This window comes from Ursus maritimus, unplaced genomic scaffold (genome assembly GCF_017311325.1).
Source record: "Ursus maritimus isolate PB19 unplaced genomic scaffold, ASM1731132v1 scaffold_33, whole genome shotgun sequence".
In the NCBI taxonomy this organism is placed as follows: domain Eukaryota; kingdom Metazoa; phylum Chordata; class Mammalia; order Carnivora; family Ursidae; genus Ursus; species Ursus maritimus.
Genome location: NW_024425897.1, coordinates 22,300,666 through 22,318,312, shown reverse-complemented (window position 1 = coordinate 22,318,312; position 17,647 = coordinate 22,300,666). Strand labels below are relative to the sequence as shown.

General features: G+C 38.4%; 1 protein-coding gene across 3 annotated transcripts in view; it reads left to right on the top strand.

The window, feature by feature from the left end:
• The window catches only part of IFT81 (intraflagellar transport 81), a 180,441-nt gene that overhangs the window by 88,287 nt on the left and 74,507 nt on the right, over nucleotides 1-17,647 (top strand). For all 3 annotated transcript variants that reach the window (XM_040619945.1, XM_008688868.2, XM_008688866.2), the window contains exons 3-10: nucleotides 4,055-4,331; nucleotides 6,894-7,052; nucleotides 7,557-7,660; nucleotides 8,243-8,423; nucleotides 11,357-11,446; nucleotides 14,471-14,536; nucleotides 14,850-14,960; nucleotides 16,357-16,441. In XM_040619945.1, the coding sequence (XP_040475879.1) occupies nucleotides 6,909-7,052; nucleotides 7,557-7,660; nucleotides 8,243-8,423; nucleotides 11,357-11,446; nucleotides 14,471-14,536; nucleotides 14,850-14,960; nucleotides 16,357-16,441 (781 nt within the window). In that variant the 5' untranslated portion in view covers nucleotides 4,055-4,331; nucleotides 6,894-6,908. The remainder of the gene's footprint in view (nucleotides 1-4,054; nucleotides 4,332-6,893; nucleotides 7,053-7,556; nucleotides 7,661-8,242; nucleotides 8,424-11,356; nucleotides 11,447-14,470; nucleotides 14,537-14,849; nucleotides 14,961-16,356; nucleotides 16,442-17,647) is intronic.

Here is a 17,647-nt window from a genome sequence, read left to right as displayed (position 1 = left end):
TGGCATTCTCTGAATACTCATGCAGAATCCAGAAATATCTCATGGTCAGGATGAAAGGTCTAAATTTAATACCAAAAACAGAAAATTGGCTTGGCTTCCCCATACTCTGCACAGGAAAGTTCTTGTTTGGAAGTTCTGAAATGAGAAGGGGCTAGAGGCATTATGTTCACAGCATCCTCAGATTTTTGTGGATACCTGGGGAGTCCACCTATATCTCAAGACCTCACTTGGCCCATGATGGAAACCTGCAGTGAAGAAAGATGATTTGTTGGGAGGAAATCGGGGAGAAGTTTTGCACTGATACAGATACTCCCCAGAATAAGTATAGGCTCATTTCTTCCTCTTCTGGTTTTGCCTACCCAGCTTTTAAGATTTAACCACCTTCCCTAACTACTGTAGGAGACATTTGTTCTTGTTTGCACTGCATCTCTACCTCTGGTAGCAGAATCCAGTTCTTCGTTTTTGGGAGCAGCCCTCCCTGGGCTCATCTATCAGAGTCATAGCAATTGATTCAAGAATGGCCTGACACACTTGAGACCAGTGAGAGCTGACCCTGGGAACTTGCTAGAACTATTGGAGAAAAGATTCTACTTTTAGTGAGGTTGCTAGGCTGAAAGAATGTAAACCTCTTGCTACTAGCAGCCCATTCAGAGGAAAGTGGAGATAAGAGAGAAATAGGGGGAGAAAGAATGTCAAGGTGACCTAGATCAAGCCATACCTGAAGGTATACTTGGACTTCATGATTGCATGAAATAACGACCCCCTCCTTATTTTAATTTTGTACTAAACGGGGTCTTGAAAAATACACTTGACCAGGAGTGATTTTTCTTTCCTCCTCTGAATAACCAGAGCAGAGGTTCACAACCGTGGATGGCCTTGCAGTATCTACAAGGTTAAATAAGGGAGTTGTAAGGGGCAGCTTCTAGTTTCTCTCACCTCCTCCACACCTGTCCCCTCCCTCTTCTCCACTAGAGGCTGGCAAACTTTTAAAGCACACTTCCATGAAACAGCATCTTCTTATCAGAGAGCTTTAGGTGAGAAGCAGATTGGGTATTTTAGTGTTTTAGTAGCAAGGGACAAGTGGGTTTCAACAACAGTTTGTTGTTACAACCAAAAACTGCTAGGAAATCCACATCTTTGGTTCTGTGTTCTACAGCCATGAGCACCCAAGAGGCTAAAATTAACAAGAATTCAAAGGAAAAGACAAACCCAAGAATGAATGGCCCCCCACCTCCCACTTACCCATGCCCCTGCTCATCTGATTTAGCCAGTGGAAGTGCTTTATCCATAAGACATGGAGGTATGTACACCGATGTTCATAGCACATTGTTCAGTATAGCCAAAAAGTAGAAACAATCCAAATGTCCATCATCTGAGGAATGGATGAACAATGGAGTATTATTCTGCCACAAAATGGAATGAGGTACTGATACATGCTACAACATGGATGAACCTTGAAAACATTATACTAAGTGAAAGAAGCCAGACACAAAGAGCCATGTACTTTATGATTCCTTTTATATGAAATGTCCAGAAGAGGTATAGTCATAGAGAAGGAAAACAGATCCTGGTTTCCAGGAGCTGTGAGGTGGCAGGTTTTTTAAAAAATTGGGACCTAGGAGATGATGGCTAAAGGAAATGGGCTTTCTTTTTGGGGTGATGAAGGTGTTCTGTGATTAGATAGTGGTGATGTTTGCACAACTTTGCAAATATGCTAAAAGCCACCAAATTGTTTATTTTTATAATAATTTTTTAAAAGTTTGAGTAGTGTCGACACACATTGTTACATTGGTTTCAGGTGTACAACATAATGCTTCAATTTCTCTCTATGTTATGTTATGCTCACCACAAGCATAGCTACCTTCTGACACCATACATCACTATTCCAGTATCATTGACTATACTTTCTATGCTATGCCTTTTATACCCATGACTTATTCATTACTTAACTGGAAGCCTTTTTCTCCCACCCCCTTTCAATTATTTTGTCTAACCACCCCCAACCCCCCCTTCTCTCTGGCAACCACCACTTTGTTCTCTGTATTTATAGGTATGATTTGGCTTTTTGTTTGTCCATTTGTTTTGTTTCTTAGATTCCACATATGAGTGAAATCATATGGTATTTGTCTTTTTGAGTCTGACTTACTTCACTTAGCACTATATCCTTTGGGTTCATCCTTGTTGTCCCAAATGGCAAGATCTCATCCTTTTTCACAGCTGTGATATTCCTGTGTGTGTGTGATATTCCTGTGTGTGTGTGTGTGTGTGTGTGTGTGTGTGTGTATCTTCTTAATCCATTTGTTTATCGATGAACACAGGTTACTTCTATACCTTGGCTATTGTAAATAATGCTGCAATAAACACAGGGATGCATATATCTTTTTGAATTAGCGTAAATGATATACTTTAAAGGGGTGAATTGTATGTATGTGAATTATACCTTAATGAAACTTTTTTTTAAAAAATAGAGTCAGGATAGGGATGGGAATCTTTCAGAAAGACTATCTCATATAACTGGACTTCTCTTCAGCTATTAAAAATGTCAAGTACAGTTCTGTCAAGAGACTTCTTTGGGGTTTACAAGGAAGACTCAACATAGCATCTAAGAGGGAAAAAAAAGTCTTTATGTGGGTGGCTTGACTTGGGATGTAATCAGCCTTCAGTGTTGTGGAATTATTGCTGAGAAGTTCTTCTTGGACTCTTCATGAACCCATTCAAGGTTTTATCTTAAATGAATCAGGGGGTGGTAAGTCTTCCTTTGGCCTGTATCTGGGCCCTATAAATAGTCAGAGACCTAATATGAGCAGGCTTCTTTATGTCTCTCTTTTTTTGGCTCAAGTTGGAATATAAGCTTATATTTGGATCCCAAGAAGCATGCTGACTGGCCTCAAATTCTTCCTTGCGTTCCAGGACAACCACATTAAGCATAAAATCCATTCAAGTTTGAGTGCAAAGAGTGGATTCCATTGCTTACTCCAATTTACACAGGATTGCATTCTCATAACTGAAAATTGTAGTGTTTCTATAATAGCTTCAGCAGGCAGAGGAGGAACTAAAAACTACCGGATAAACCACTCTTATCTTTCTGTAGCCTACATCTGTAGACTCTGTAGAAGGAGCAAATCTAACCATCTTGTTTTTTAAAAAGTAGGGGGAAAAAAGGTAAAATGTCCTTAGCTCTTCCAGTGTCAGGCACTGTTCTAACCACTTTACCTGTATTGACACTCTTAGTCCTCACATCAGCCTTTTGAGGAAAGTATTATTATAGCCACACTTTACAGAGGAGATCAGGAAAGCTCAGAGAGGTGAGGCTGCAAAATGGCAGACCCAGGTTTCAAATCCAGGTGGCCCAGAGAATCTCCTAATAGGGCCACCAGGATCAATTAATTATGCAGTTCCTTATATGAATCCTTTATTGTTTCTCCCAAAGTTATTTAAATTATTTAACTTTTCAAGGTTTTAAGTGTTGCCTCCTCCAACTCATCAGGAGCATCTGTGAGCTGGGGTGGGTTGTCGTTTTCCTCCAAGCGCCCGCAGGATGCCTCTGCTTGATAGTTCAATAGTCAGAAGGCAGCCAGCAATGGATTCATCTTGCAATGTTCTGTTCCCTCTGCCTGAAAAAAAAATCCCGTGTGGCTAATTTTCACTGATCCTTAAACATCACTTTATCTGATAGAACCTTTCCTGACAGTAGGGCCCTTTCAGCCCTAAATAAACTCGGGATACTTCATCTGGGCTTCCCCATTATTGGGCCATTTTACGATCGTATTGGAGTTGCCTTTCAATCATCTCTTTATCCGCATTAGACTCTGCTCCTTGAGACCAGGAGCCCTGTAGTAATTCCTGGCTTCCTTTGCATCCCCAGCAGCCAGCACAGGGTAAGGCAAATAGGAGATGCCTCATATGGAATTTGTTTCCTTTTTTTGTTTGTTTTATTTTGCTCTAAGACTGATGCTAAATCTGTAGTTGGTTTCTTCCAAGATGTTTGAACAGGCAACTAAGTTTTCAGGGCATGAGGAATTTCATTTTTTTCTTCTCATATTTTCCTTGTCAGCTGACATCACGAAGTACAGTGGTCTCCGGTCCTCACCGTGGCTCAGGACTCGTGAACGCACTTTGCACGTGGGCCCGGCACCTCACTTTTCCCAGCCAGGGACCTCGGCCCCAGTTCACGCCCCCGCGGGCCCCACGGAAACGCCCCGGCCCACCCGCCGGAAGTGACGTAATGCCACGGCCTAGCAACCGTTGCCAAGGAGCTCGTCTCTAGGAACCCAGTAGATCCTCGATGCCTCCTGCGGGGGGGAAAAGTGGTTTCTTGAGGAGAATTTGAGGTAACCTCGCCAACACGCGCTCGGAAACTCCCCCGAGGCCCCCCAGAAGGAAAGAACTCCCTCCTCCTCCCTTTCCCAGTGCAGTACCTTCGCCAGTGGAGGGTCGCAGCGTTTAAGCGCCCTGTGCCGGGGTCGGTGCCTGCCCGGCCTCGCGGGGATCCAGGCCGCTCCCCCGAGGGTTGAGCGGTCGGGGAGACCAGATTACCCCCCGCGAGGTGTCTGGGTGGGACGTGGGGTCCCCTGTCCCATGTCCCGAGCCCCGGGGACAGGGGGAACACTATTTTTGGGAATCTAAGAGGCTGCTGGTCCAGCGCTCGTGCCGGCCTGGGACCAGGGCAGCGTCGTTTCTGTCCCGAGTTGTGCCAGATAAACGCACGTCCTGGTTTTAATTCTTCCCCCCACCCCCTTGGGCTCTTACGTGGGTAAGTGATCGAGAATTAGTGTGGCGACTTTCCGCTGGCAGAGGGAGAGTAATTGCTTTTGCTAATTTTAGAGCTCAGAGCCCACTGGGCATAGACAACCTACCTGTTCAGTACATCTTTGTCCTTAGCGGGTGACCATCTGAAAGCTGGTGGGCACCTAAGGGGAACCCAACTAGTTTCTTTTCCTCTCCTGGTAACGTTTAACTCGTTTATGGAAGTGTTTTGTTCTTGTTTTTGAAAGGGAAAAAAAGTATATATATGTTATATATTATGTACATTTAATTTCTAAATCATTGAACCTACATATGTAAGGTTATGACGTGGATTTTTACTTAAGATATTTTTACCAGTGAAAAACTTGCATCTCCAATGTGGATTTTTATTTAATTTATGTAGAAGTTTTCCTTTTGTAGATTAAAGGAAACCTCAAAAATTTAAAGCACATTGGTTATCCTTTCTGCTGTCTTTTGCCTTATTTTTTTAAACAATAATAATCACTTATTCATAATTTTACATTTAATGTTTTCCAAATATCCAGCTCCATCCACCCAATTAAAAAAAATCTGTTTCAGAGCAAAATGCATACAGCCCCAATAGCATCTATTCATTTCTTAGTTAAAAACTATTAGGGAACACTGAAGTAATTTTTTCTTTATTTCTTTTTTTAGCAGTTCATTTTTTAATTCCCTTTTTAAATTGCTAGTTTAAAAAACTGCCGGCCTGCAAAATTTCTACCACTTCTTCCATACTAAACGATTTGATACCTTCATGCAGGAAACACTAGGAACCTTGGTAAAGCTGCTTCAGCAGTTAAATAATCAGATATTTAATTTTTTAAAAAGTTATGATCAGCACCAACCTACTTAGGTTTATCTTTCTTTTTCTGGCCTTGGGCCTGTGAACACATTTATCCAGTCTGTGGAAGAAGTCACTGTTTCGATGCAGTGAGTAGTCACAGATAGAATTAGGCACAGATAGGTCCTCATGGAATTTACATTTTAGTAGAAAAGAGAAAATGTACATTAGTTACTAGTACAAAACAGAAAAGTAACTCTAGGAGAGCAGTGCAGATAAAGTGTGGTTAACTTGGAGGGCAGGTGCTGCTGCTGTTATTCTGATGGAGTCTGTGGGTGATAGCTTGAGAATGACCTCCTGGAGGAACGTGCATTTGGAGGGCAGACCCTGAAAGACGGTTAGGATTTGTACTTGTGAAGAGCAGGCAAGGAACAGTCTAGGCAACAAAACAGCATTAACTGAAGGCACAGGTGGAAAAACTAGGGAGCAGTAACTTTCAGTCGGGTGAAATTTAAAAGAGTGAAAGGTAACAATTTGGAAATAAAGGTGGGAAAGCTAAATTGAGCTAGATCCGAAAAATCAAAATCCAAGAAGTTTGGACTTTATTTTGTGGGCAATGAGAATCATACAAATGATTTGAAATAGGAGAGGCAGGGGCCAGAAAACTCGAGGCTGTTACCTCATTGAAGGCACAGGGAAACAGGCCTGAATTACTCGACGGTGGCAGATTTAATGCCTATAGTCCATAACACCCCGTCCATAATGGGTGAAGAGTGCTTGGTGGAGGAAACCAGAACAAAACCAAAGAATGCACACCCAGACTAAAGCTTGCAGCCTCCGCTCAGCTTCATTTGGGTATGGCTGTGCACAAATGTGTGCCCAGGGTGGCCAGATCTGATTTTGAAGAGAAACTGGACGTCTGGATTTTAATGTAAAAAAAGGTCCCACTTTTAAAACATGGGCTGCTTTAAAAATAAAAATTAGAAGCATGTCTGTAGCCTAAGAGATTTTTACCCCTGGGTAATTGTGGAGCTGAATGGGAGAGATGTTGATGTAGGTGGGATTTATTATTCATTTGTCCATATGAATTCGGTGTTAATTCAGATGATTGCTCTCTTACCAGACATATATACACACCATTTGGTATTCAATATTAGCAGTATATACTGTAACATTCATAATAAAGTCTTCGTATTCTGATTTCTTTCAACAAAATAACCCTTTTCACAGCATTTTGTGTGCCATGGAGATTTATACTCTTCATTCCTACTTCCTATAAACTTAATACTGATTTTTTTCCAGAATGTTTGTTATCAGTATTGAGGAATTTTATCTCTATTTTTAGTTATAAGACCCAATTATGAGTGATCAAATCAAATTCATTGTGGACAATCTCAATAAGGAGCCTTTTAGGAAGAACTATAATTTAATCACATTTGATTCCCTGGAGCCAATGCAACTATTGCAAGTTCTCAATGATGTTCTGGCTGAGATTGACCCGAAGGTAAGAGCTTTCTTTTCTTGTGATGAAAAGGGTAGCAGGAAAGCCAGTTTCTGCCTGTAAATATCTGTGAGTCTTGGGCCTTATTTTCCATGCCTGTAAAGTAATAATAAATGATCTTTAAGGTTTCTCTACTAGCTTAAAAATTAAATTATCTGCTTGTACCTTATTTAGAAATTATTTCTCTACTCCAAACACAAATTGATTTGGTCCTGGAATGAAAATGCTTTTATAAAAGGTTTTATTGTATTGCAAGTTAGGTCATGTCTCTTATACACTGGTCTTTTCCACTGGATACTTTTTAAGCTTGACGTTCTTAATACAAATCCTGATCTGACTTGTATGTACCCTCACTTGGAATCTGGGGGCCTCTGTACTCTATCTGTTTTATGAAGAGACCATTGTGCCTGTTATGTTCTAGTACAACAATTTTGTCAGTGAGTTTAAATATTGTTCTTTGTTAGGTATACAACAATAACATATTTTTTCAATTTCTTTATCTGTTAGCAAGTTGTTGATATCAGAGAGGAGATGCCAGAGCAAACAGCCAAAAGGATGTTGAGCCTTCTTGGTATCCTTAAATATAAGCCTCCAGGAAATGCCACAGACATGTAAGAATTTGATCACATGTTGCTTTCTTAAAGCTATGTTTGAATATCTAAACTTTTATGGGCTACAATCAGTCTTTCTAGGCAATACCTGGTCTCTCTGTCAATGGCTTTAGAACATCACTGAGTTTAGAAATAATCTTGAACTTTTAATATTATTTTGTCATGTAGAAGTCTTAAGTGGGTCGGTTTTCCCCCCTAATCAAAAAAGTCAGGCAAATCCCACTATTCCATTTTATCATTTATCATTTATCTGCTATCCTAGATAAAAACAATCACTTAGATTTGCCCAGTCAATGAAGTATTAAGGGAGACTGTACCAATTAATGGTTCCAATAGAACCTCCCCATATAGTCCAGTGATATATTGTGTGCCGAATTTTATGTCTGTTGTTGCTACACAGAATGACTTTAGAATAGCCTTGGTTTTATCTTTTTTTTTTTTGGAATAGTCATGGAAAGTCATCAAGAAATTGCAAATTAAGGTTTGAGCTTTTAACTCTTTTCAAGGTTTATTTGTTATAAGCCGGGGGGGGGGGTGGGGTGGGTCAGTGATCATCTGCACGTGTTTCTTTTCTTTTTATAGGAGTACCTTTCGTCAGGGTCTGGTGATTGGAAGTAAACCTGTAATTTACCCAGTGCTTCACTGGCTTCTTCAGAGGACTAATGAACTGAAGAAAAGAGCATATTTAGCTCGTTTTTTAATAAAACTCGAGGTACCAAGTGAGTTTCTTCAGGATGAAACTGTGGCTGATACCAATAAACAGGTATAAAATACACAAATGGTATTTTTAAACTATCTGTAATGGATATCAAGGTGCACATGTTCAAATACCTGTTAATCTCTCTTTAGCTGATTTGCTTCTCTGTATTTCCAGGTGGCATCTAAAGGTAAAAATTAATGTTCAACCGTAGTCACATGAAAATACTGACTTTTGTACACAAATACCATTTCAGTGATAGGGGTATATAGATAGAAAAAAATCCTGAGATTAGGATTTTAGAATAATTTATTATTTAAGAATTGTGGGTAGATAGGATTTGGGTTTGGGACTGCAGAGCACTTTCCTAATCAGTTAGATGATTGTACAATTTGTCATCCAAATCAGAGAGAAAGGGACTATCATAATAATTACATGAAGGAAAAGGTATAAATTGACACTATCCTGGACAAAGCAGGACCTGTGAGCACCTGAGAGGATTTTATACAGGCAAAGAAGCTAGGCTTGAGATCTCAAAGGACTTCCCAATCAGGCAGAAGGTAGAGAAAGGGCCAGGAGTTTGAAATTTCAGTGTAGTTTCCTCCTAGAGTTTTAGGATGGTATTGGGTTCTGACCTTATAGTCTTAAAGCTCTTGACTACTTTTGGGGCACCTTGGTGGCTCAGTCAGTTAAGTGTCCAACTCTTGGTTTGGCTCAGGTCATGATCTCAGTGTCCTGAGGTCAGGCTTGCACTCAGCCCAGAGTCTGCTTGGGATTCCCTCCCTTTCCCTCTCCCTCCTCCTCTGCTCCCCCCCCACAAGTGTGTATGCTCTCTCCCTTTCCCCCAAATAAATAAATAAATAAAAACTTGCCCCCTCCCCCCAAAAAAAGAAGCTTAAAAAAAAAGTTCTTGACTACTGAGGATTCTGGCTGGTCTGGATCTTGGTCCTGGGATTTCAAAGCACATTGCTGATCAAAGACTATGGAAAGAGGGGGGCACCTGAGTGGCTCAGTCGTTAAGCATCTGCCTTCGGCTCAGGGCGTGATCCCACATTCTGGCATTCTGGGATCGAGCCCCACATCAGGCTGCTTTGCTGGGAGCCTGCTTCTTCCTCTCCCGCTCCCCCTGCTTGTGTTCCCTCTCTCTCTGGCTGTCTCTCTCTGTCAAATAAATAAATAAAATCTTAAAAAAAAAAAAAAAGACAGTGGAAAGAGGGGATTCAGGTTTAAGATTTCAAAGGACTTTGATTTAAAAAAAGTGCCTTTGGGGGCGCCTGGGTAGCGCAGTGGTTAAGCATCTGCCTTCAGCTCAGGGCGTGATCCTGGCGTTCTGGATTCGAGCCCCACATCAGGCTCCTCCACTAAGAGCCTGCTTCTTCCTCTCCCACTCGCCCTGCTTGTGTTCCCTCTCTCGCTGGCTGTCTCTCTCTGTCAAATAAATAAATAAAATCTTTAAGAAAAAAAAAAGTGCCTCTGTTTAGCCCTGTGTACTTTTATTCTATGCTATATACATAGACTGATTTGTGCAGTTTGTTGTGAATAGTTTGTCACTCTCCCAATAGATTATGAGTTCTGTGAAGACAGGTATTGTGTCTTATCCATCTGTTTTCCTCCAGGGTTTTGTAAGAGTTGTTGCTGTACAGTGTGTGCTCAAAATTGGGATTGGATCAGAACAATCAAAACTACATGTTTTTCATCCATATATTTTATTTTGGATAGCCATGGCAGTCACTCAAAATAGTCAATATTGATCTCTTAAGACATTTTGGGTGTTGAAAGATCTATGTAAATAATCATATCAAATGTTATAGTAGATGTCATGGGAGAAGTACAGCAGGATGAGACTACCCCTGCTCCTACATTTGAAGGCTTTACATAATGTAGGAAATAGAGAAGTGTAAATATGAAATACTTTCTCCTTCTTACACTCCCCCATCAATAAACTTGATAAAAACTAATTCCTCTAGAGGAAGTTTATTAATAGCTTTTACTAAATATGCCCAGATAATTAATGGAAGAATTAATGATAAAGACATGTTTATTCTTGAAACATATCTGAGGTGTATATCTAATATGACTTAAACATTTAGCCTGTCATTTAGCACAGAACCTAATTTAAAAAAAATGTACGTTGTCTTTCTCAATGAGGAGTTTTAGAGTAAATGATTTCCAGATTTGTAGGATATGATTAGTCAAGAAATATATTAATTTCCTGTCATTGCTCACAAAAAAATACTAATTTTTAAACAATTTTGGTAAGAGTTGTGATTTTTTTCATTCATTCAACAAGTTTTTATCGAATATCTCTATCAGTTATGCATCATGCTAGGCCCCACGGATACTAAATTGTACAGGATAATAGGATTCTTGTCCTCTTGACTTTTGCTGTCTAATGGAGGAAGACAGACAAGTAACTAGGCAATTATAATTTTACATGATTTTTATTCTGATATCATTACAGTCTGATCTAGAATAGGTATAGGGCTAGAGAAGTCTTCTCTGAGGATGGTGATATCTATGCTGATACCTGACAGATGAACTGAATTTATCCAGGTAAGGAGTGAGGAAGTCAAAGAGTATTCTCAGAGAGAATAGGCTTTGTAAACTGGAGGTGAGAGCATAGAGTATTCCAAGGATTGAAAGATCACTATAGTGGGGTATAGAATGTGAGTTAGCACTAATGAATCATCGAGCCTTACATCGAAAACCGGGGATGTACTGTATGGTGACTAACATAATATAATAAAAAATCATTATTAATTAAAAAAAAAAAAAAAAGAATGTGAGTTAGGGAAGTAACCAGAGTGGAGGCTGGAGAGTACTTAGTGACCAGATTATACACACCTACTTTTTTTGTGTCTTATATAAATGTTTAAGGATGTATTTTTAATGCTGTTATATAATGATTTAAGTAATCACTCTAAGTTAATTGGTAACCTGATGAAGAAAAGTCTACTGGATCTAGTCATGAGTTTATAATTTTTTAATTTGTCTTTTAGTATGAAGAGCTAATGGAAGCCTTTAAAACTTTGCATAAAGAATGTGAGCAACTCAAGACATCTGGATTTTCTACAGCAGAAATAAGAAGGGTAAAGAAAAGAAAATATAAGAACAATATATTTTTTTTAGATTTGAATATTAGTTTTCCCATTTTTGTTTTTAGTTAATTCAGTATGAGTCTTAAGCTAGTGATAGCAAGTGGCAGCTTTTCTTTTGTTGAACCTTTGCTAGTTCTTTACTGAAGAAATTAATGATACTAAGGTAAATTAATAATGTGTTCTTACGTACTATGTAGACTACTACCATGGATTAAATAGATTATATTTTGGGTCTTCCTCTCTCCCTCTCTCTCTTTTTCTCACTCTCTCTCTCTATATATATAGTAAAGAATATATATTATATCAAGTATAAAGTATATATCATATATACTAAAAATATATAATATATCTAATATATAATAGAAAATAGAGATGAGAACAAAGAAGAAAAAAAAATCCAATTGCTACCCTTTCAGGCTTTATGTGTATATTTGTGTTGGTGGGTATTTGGGATCATACTATATACATAGTTACTTGTATCTTGCTTTTTTAATAATTGCATTGTGAATATATTCACATTGTTATCTTTCTAAATATGATTTTTTTTTTGAGAGGGACTGGGGGCAGGGGCAGAGGGAGAGGGGGAGAGAGAATCTTAAGTAGGCTCCATGCCTAGCTCGGAGCCCAGCATGGGGCTTGAGCTCACGACCCTGAGATCATGACCTGAGCCAAAATCAAGAGTTGAATGTTTTATACCAACTGAGCCACCTAGGCACCCCCTAAAAATGATTTTTTTAATTTGGGGAAGGTGAGGCAGAGGAAGAAGAAGGGAGAGAATCTCAAACAGACTCCCCGCTGAGCACAGAGCCTAATGTGGGGTTCAGTCTCATGACCCTGAGATTATGACCTGAGTTGAAATCAAAAGTCAGCTGCTGAAGCAGCTGAGCCATCCAGGCACCCCTATGTATGATTTTTAATGAGTAAATAATTTTCTATAGTATGGACAGTTTAACCATTTTTGGTTTTTTATTTTATTTTTTGCTATTATAGGTAATGCTATGATTATGATTATCATATACATAAATTTATTTTGAGGTATCTATAATTGTTTCCTTAGGATAAATTTATAGAAATATTAAAGCATAGGAGAAGTTTTAGGACTTTTGACACATGTTACTTAATGGTCTCCAAAAAAATTTAACATTTTCACCAGGCATATAACCTCTTTCCCTAAACACGTCCTAATTCCACTTTCATAAATTTTGTATTTTTAGAATTCCTGAGTTATTCCATGCCATCTTTATCTTCTTAATCAGGAAACAATAGAAGTTGCTTCCTCAGGGAGGCCTTCCCTGATTCTCTAGATAGATTAGTTCCCCCAATTCTTCTTTTATAATACTCATCACACTTATAATTACTTTAATGTCTGTCTTCCCAACTATCTTTATACCCTATGAGGGCAAGGGCCATGTCTGTCTGTCTTGTTCGTCACTGTATCCCTAGTGTCTATCACAGCACCCCGCACATGGTAGGTTCTCAATGAGAGTTTGTTGAGTGTATTAGGAATGAAAGATGAGCTCACATTTAGTGGGGGAGAAAGACCCATAAATAGGATATTTACAGTATGAAGGATGAGTGATGGACATTCATGCACTGTTCCTCTGTTATGTCATGTGAGTAAACTGAGAGTCTGTCATTTTATTTTCATTATTGCCAAAGTATTCTTGAACATATTTTTTAAAGAAAATATGATAAGCAAGAAATAGAAAATAATTCACTCATAATCTCACACTGTAGAGATAAGTACTATTGACATTTTAGTGAATGTATTTAAATCTTTTTCTTTGTATTGTACTATATGTATAAGTGTTTTAATCTGCTTCTTTCAGGTAATGTCATATCATGAGTTTTGCTGTCATTAAATATTCTGCATAATTTTTAATGGCTTTCATTGTATTGTGCCATAGTTTGTTTATTTATTTATTTATTTATTTATTTATTTATTTATTTTAAGATTTTATTTATTTATTTGACAGAGATAGAGACAGCCAGCGAGAGAGGGAACACAAGCAGGGGGAGTGGGAGAGGAAGAAGCAGGCTCATAGCGGAGGAGCCTGATGTGGGGCTCGATCCCATAACACCGGGATCATGCCCTGAGCCGAAGGCAGATGCCTAACCGCTGTGCCACCCAGGCGCCCCTGTGCCATAGTTTATTTAATAATTCTCAGACATTAGGTAATTTACACATTTTAGATATGACTAGTATCTGTGAGACTCCTCAGAGAGAAGGCTTTGACCTTCCATGTATATTTTATTAGGACAAATTCCCAGAGGTGGAATTACCAGGCTAGATGGTAAATATGTTTAAGACTTTTGACATTGTTCTTCAATACCATGCCACCAGTGGTGAGTAAGAGTGCTGACTTCCTCAGATCCTATCAATACTGACTATGTATATTTTTCTCTTTAGTATTACTGTGATAGTTAGGCTATTAGTTTTTTAAGTTTAGGAAAGATTTTTTGTTTGTTTTCACTAGAAAATATTATGGAGCTGGTTAAAAGGAAAGGGGTTTATTTCTGAAGTCTTTATTTTTAGGAAGGGAATTGGTTAATTGACAAAACCAGACACTAATTTATGTCTTAAAAATACCATAGCCTAAAATAATTTTGATGGAAATTGGCAGAATATATAGTTTGATATTTAACAGAGCAGATGGGATGTCAGCAACTGTTGTTCATGGTTTTAGACCTGTACACTTTCCATTATAGAAGACTTTTGAAAAATCGTGTGCCCATATTTGGAATCAGAACACAAATGTGCTGGTTGGCAGCTTTACCTTGCTACGTTATAACCTGTTTTGGTTGCTTTTCTAAGTGAACATGAAGCTGCCAATAAATTATCCTGCATAAAGAACGCTAGGGGGAAATAAAAATACCCTTTATCCAAAAGAGGATCTTTGTTTCTTAATGCTCTGGTTATAAGTAGGAAAATGGTCAATGCATAGTCATATGAAAACTTTATTTGAATCTACAAAGAATGCGTTTTCTTATAATGTATCCTTGACTATTTTTTAGGATATCAGTGCAATGGAGGAAGAAAAGGATCAGCTCATTAAGAGAGTTGAACGTTTGAAGAAAAGGGTAAGGCAAGAATTAGCCCTGTAAGACTTTGGCCCCAAGTCCCAAGGACTTGCAGAGATTTAGGAATGGAAATAAGGATTAAGCAAGGCATGGGTGTACATCTGAGGATGGACTCAAATAACATTGACAGAAAGGGAATCTCCTTAGGCAGTAGCCCAGAACTTTTAAGGACCTGGAGTCTGGAACTTTACTGTCATCTCTAGGGAGTACTGTTTGCCAAAAAGAAATGATAAGTGGATGTCTGAGTCACATGACGAGCTAATTTCTTTCTTAAACTTGACAGTAACATGTACTACTTATTCCCTTACTGTAGGTGGAGACAGTTCAGAATCATCAACGGATGCTTAAAATAGCAAGGCAACTTCGAGTTGAAAAAGAGAGAGAAGAATTTCTTGCACAACAGAAACAGGAACAAAAGAATCAGGTATCCTCATAAAAGTTTATATTCTCATGATGAAAGAAATAGTTCCTTTTGATCATCCAAATGTTAAAGAAAAAAGAATCCTACAATTGTAGAAGTTCATGTTTCCTTTTGTTAACATAATGGAATACTCTTAAGAGGATTTTGTGGCACCAACAGCAATAATACTACTTTTTTGGGTTCTGTACCCAGTATGTATTTATGTACTACCTTTTGGCCTATGCTTAACTCATGTTGACCCAACATTACAGAGCATTCATTATAATATTAAGCATTAAGATTAACTGCTGGTAAAACTTGCAGAATCTCTGGGGCGCCTGGGGTGGCTAAGTCAGTTAAGCAGTCTGCCTTCGGCTCAGGTCATAATCTCAGGGGCCTGGGATCGAGCCCCACATCGGGCTCCCTGCTTGGTGGAGAGCCTGCTTCTCTCTCTCCCTCTGCTGCTCCCCCTGCTTGTGCTTGCTCTCTCTCTATCTGTCAAATGAATAAATAAAATCTTAAAACAAAAAACAAAAAACCTTGTAGAATCTCTAAAGAGTGTCCTGAGATTCTGGGGCTATGAGAATATCCATTTTTATTCTACTGATCACAGTATCCACTACAATTTATTCCCATGGCAAGTAAGCAAATCATAAAAAGGCTCAAAATCACCCATACTCCACATTTTTAGACTTTGCCTTAAAGAAAAAATAATTTGACTAGAAAGGATTACTTTTATTTTATTAAAAATCTATCTTAAAACTGAGTAGGCTTATACATTAAAAATATACTTCAAATCAGCTCCATTTCCTACTCAATGAGATGTTTGACTCTTGGAACTTGATTTGGCATCGTGGTAGTTCCGCTGCACCAGTAAGCTGCATTGCTTGGGCCCTGAATGGTTAGTTAGCATCAGTGTCTGATTCTAAGACATCATTTGTGAGAATACTAATGTTTCTTGGAATTAAGAAAACCATGTTAGGGGCGCCTGGCTAGCTCAGTTGGTGGAGTGTGCAGCTTTTGATCTCGGGGTTGTGAGTTCAAGCTGCACATTGAGTATACAGATTACTTAAAAATAAAAAAAGGAAAAGGAAAAAAAAAAAAAGAAAAGAAAATCATGTTATAAGAAGAAAAGCCTGGTGTGTATATTTCTTTACCAAGTATTTTTCCTTGATTGCTAAGTACAACCAATAACTAAAGATAAACTTTCTGAAAGCTTTTTTTTAAAAAAGCTTTACATGAAAAGCTATTGAGAAAACCAGTTACATTTTGGGCTCAACATAGTAATTTTCTTAGTTCTTATTATTTGTTCTTTTTACATCGCAAGAATTATCTGGAACTTGTATTTTTCTTTGCTTGTCTATGTGAGTGGTAGGTTTCAATAGACTAAGCAAATAATGGATCTATTTGTATTTTAAAGCTATTTCATGCAGTGCAGAGACTGCAAAGAGTACAAAATCAGCTGAAAAGTATGCGCCATGCAGCAGCAGATGCAAAGCCTGAAAGTAAGTGGAAACTATTATATGATACAGATGATCAGAGAATATTAGCTTAAGTCAGTTTTCCTTAAAGCAGTCAACTCATAGAAATCGATTATTGTCTAGTGATAGCTAAGCATTTTAGAGTGTCATTTCCTAGTTAATGAATGAGAGCCCTGTTGAAGACATCCTTAAGTTTTTACCTGGGGTTTTATAATTCCCATTCACTGTTTGGTCAGAGAGTGAAGGGAGTGAAAACCACCATGGAGGGAGGCTCTCTGGTGTGTGAGCATATAAAATACTTAGGATGTATGTTATGAAAAAGATGGATGGAGAAGATGTGAATAATTGTTATAGAGCCTGGGCTATAAAGAAATGGAGTAAAATGTTGGACCCTTAAAGCTGAGTGTTTTTTCATATATTGGGTTGTGCTAATGACATGGGTATCCCTGGCTCTGTTGTCACATTAGCCTTACTTAGAAGATAAATTGTTGTGATATTTCCAGATTACACCACCAAACCCATGCTAGGCATTTTTAAAGCTCCTTTTTCTCATCAGAAGGGAGACCATGGAAACTGAAAGAGCAGTGAAAAGCTGTCATTGGTACTGGAGAAATATTCCAGTGTAAAAATCTAGCTGTTCAAGGGTTAATTCATCTTCTGTAGTATTATATGAAATATTATACTCTAAGCCATAAGTCATAGAATAAAAAAGATGGTCAATGACAAGTGTTAGTGACATTGTGGAGAAAATGGAACTCTCATGTGTTGCTGATGGGAATATAAAATGGTGTGACTGCTTTGAAGGACATATTGGTGTTCCTCTGAATGTTAAACACAGAGTTACCATGACCCGACAGTTTCATTCCTAGGTATCTACCCAAGGGAATTGAAAACCTATGTCCACACAAAAATTTGTACGCAAACATTCACAGCAGCCTTATTCATAGTAGCCAAAAAGTGAAAACGACCCAAATGTTCCTAAACTGATGAGTGAATAAATAAAAAGTGGTATATCCATGCAGTGGAATGCAAAGGAATGAATTATTGATACATACTATAACGTGTATGAACCTCAAAAACATGTTAAGTGAAAGAAACTAGTCACAAAAGACCACATATTATATGATTCCATCTGTATGAAATGTCCAGAATAAGCAAATCTAGAGAGATAAAATCAAACTACTGATTGCCTAGGGCTAGGGATTGTAGGAGAGGACAGCTGTCTGTGTG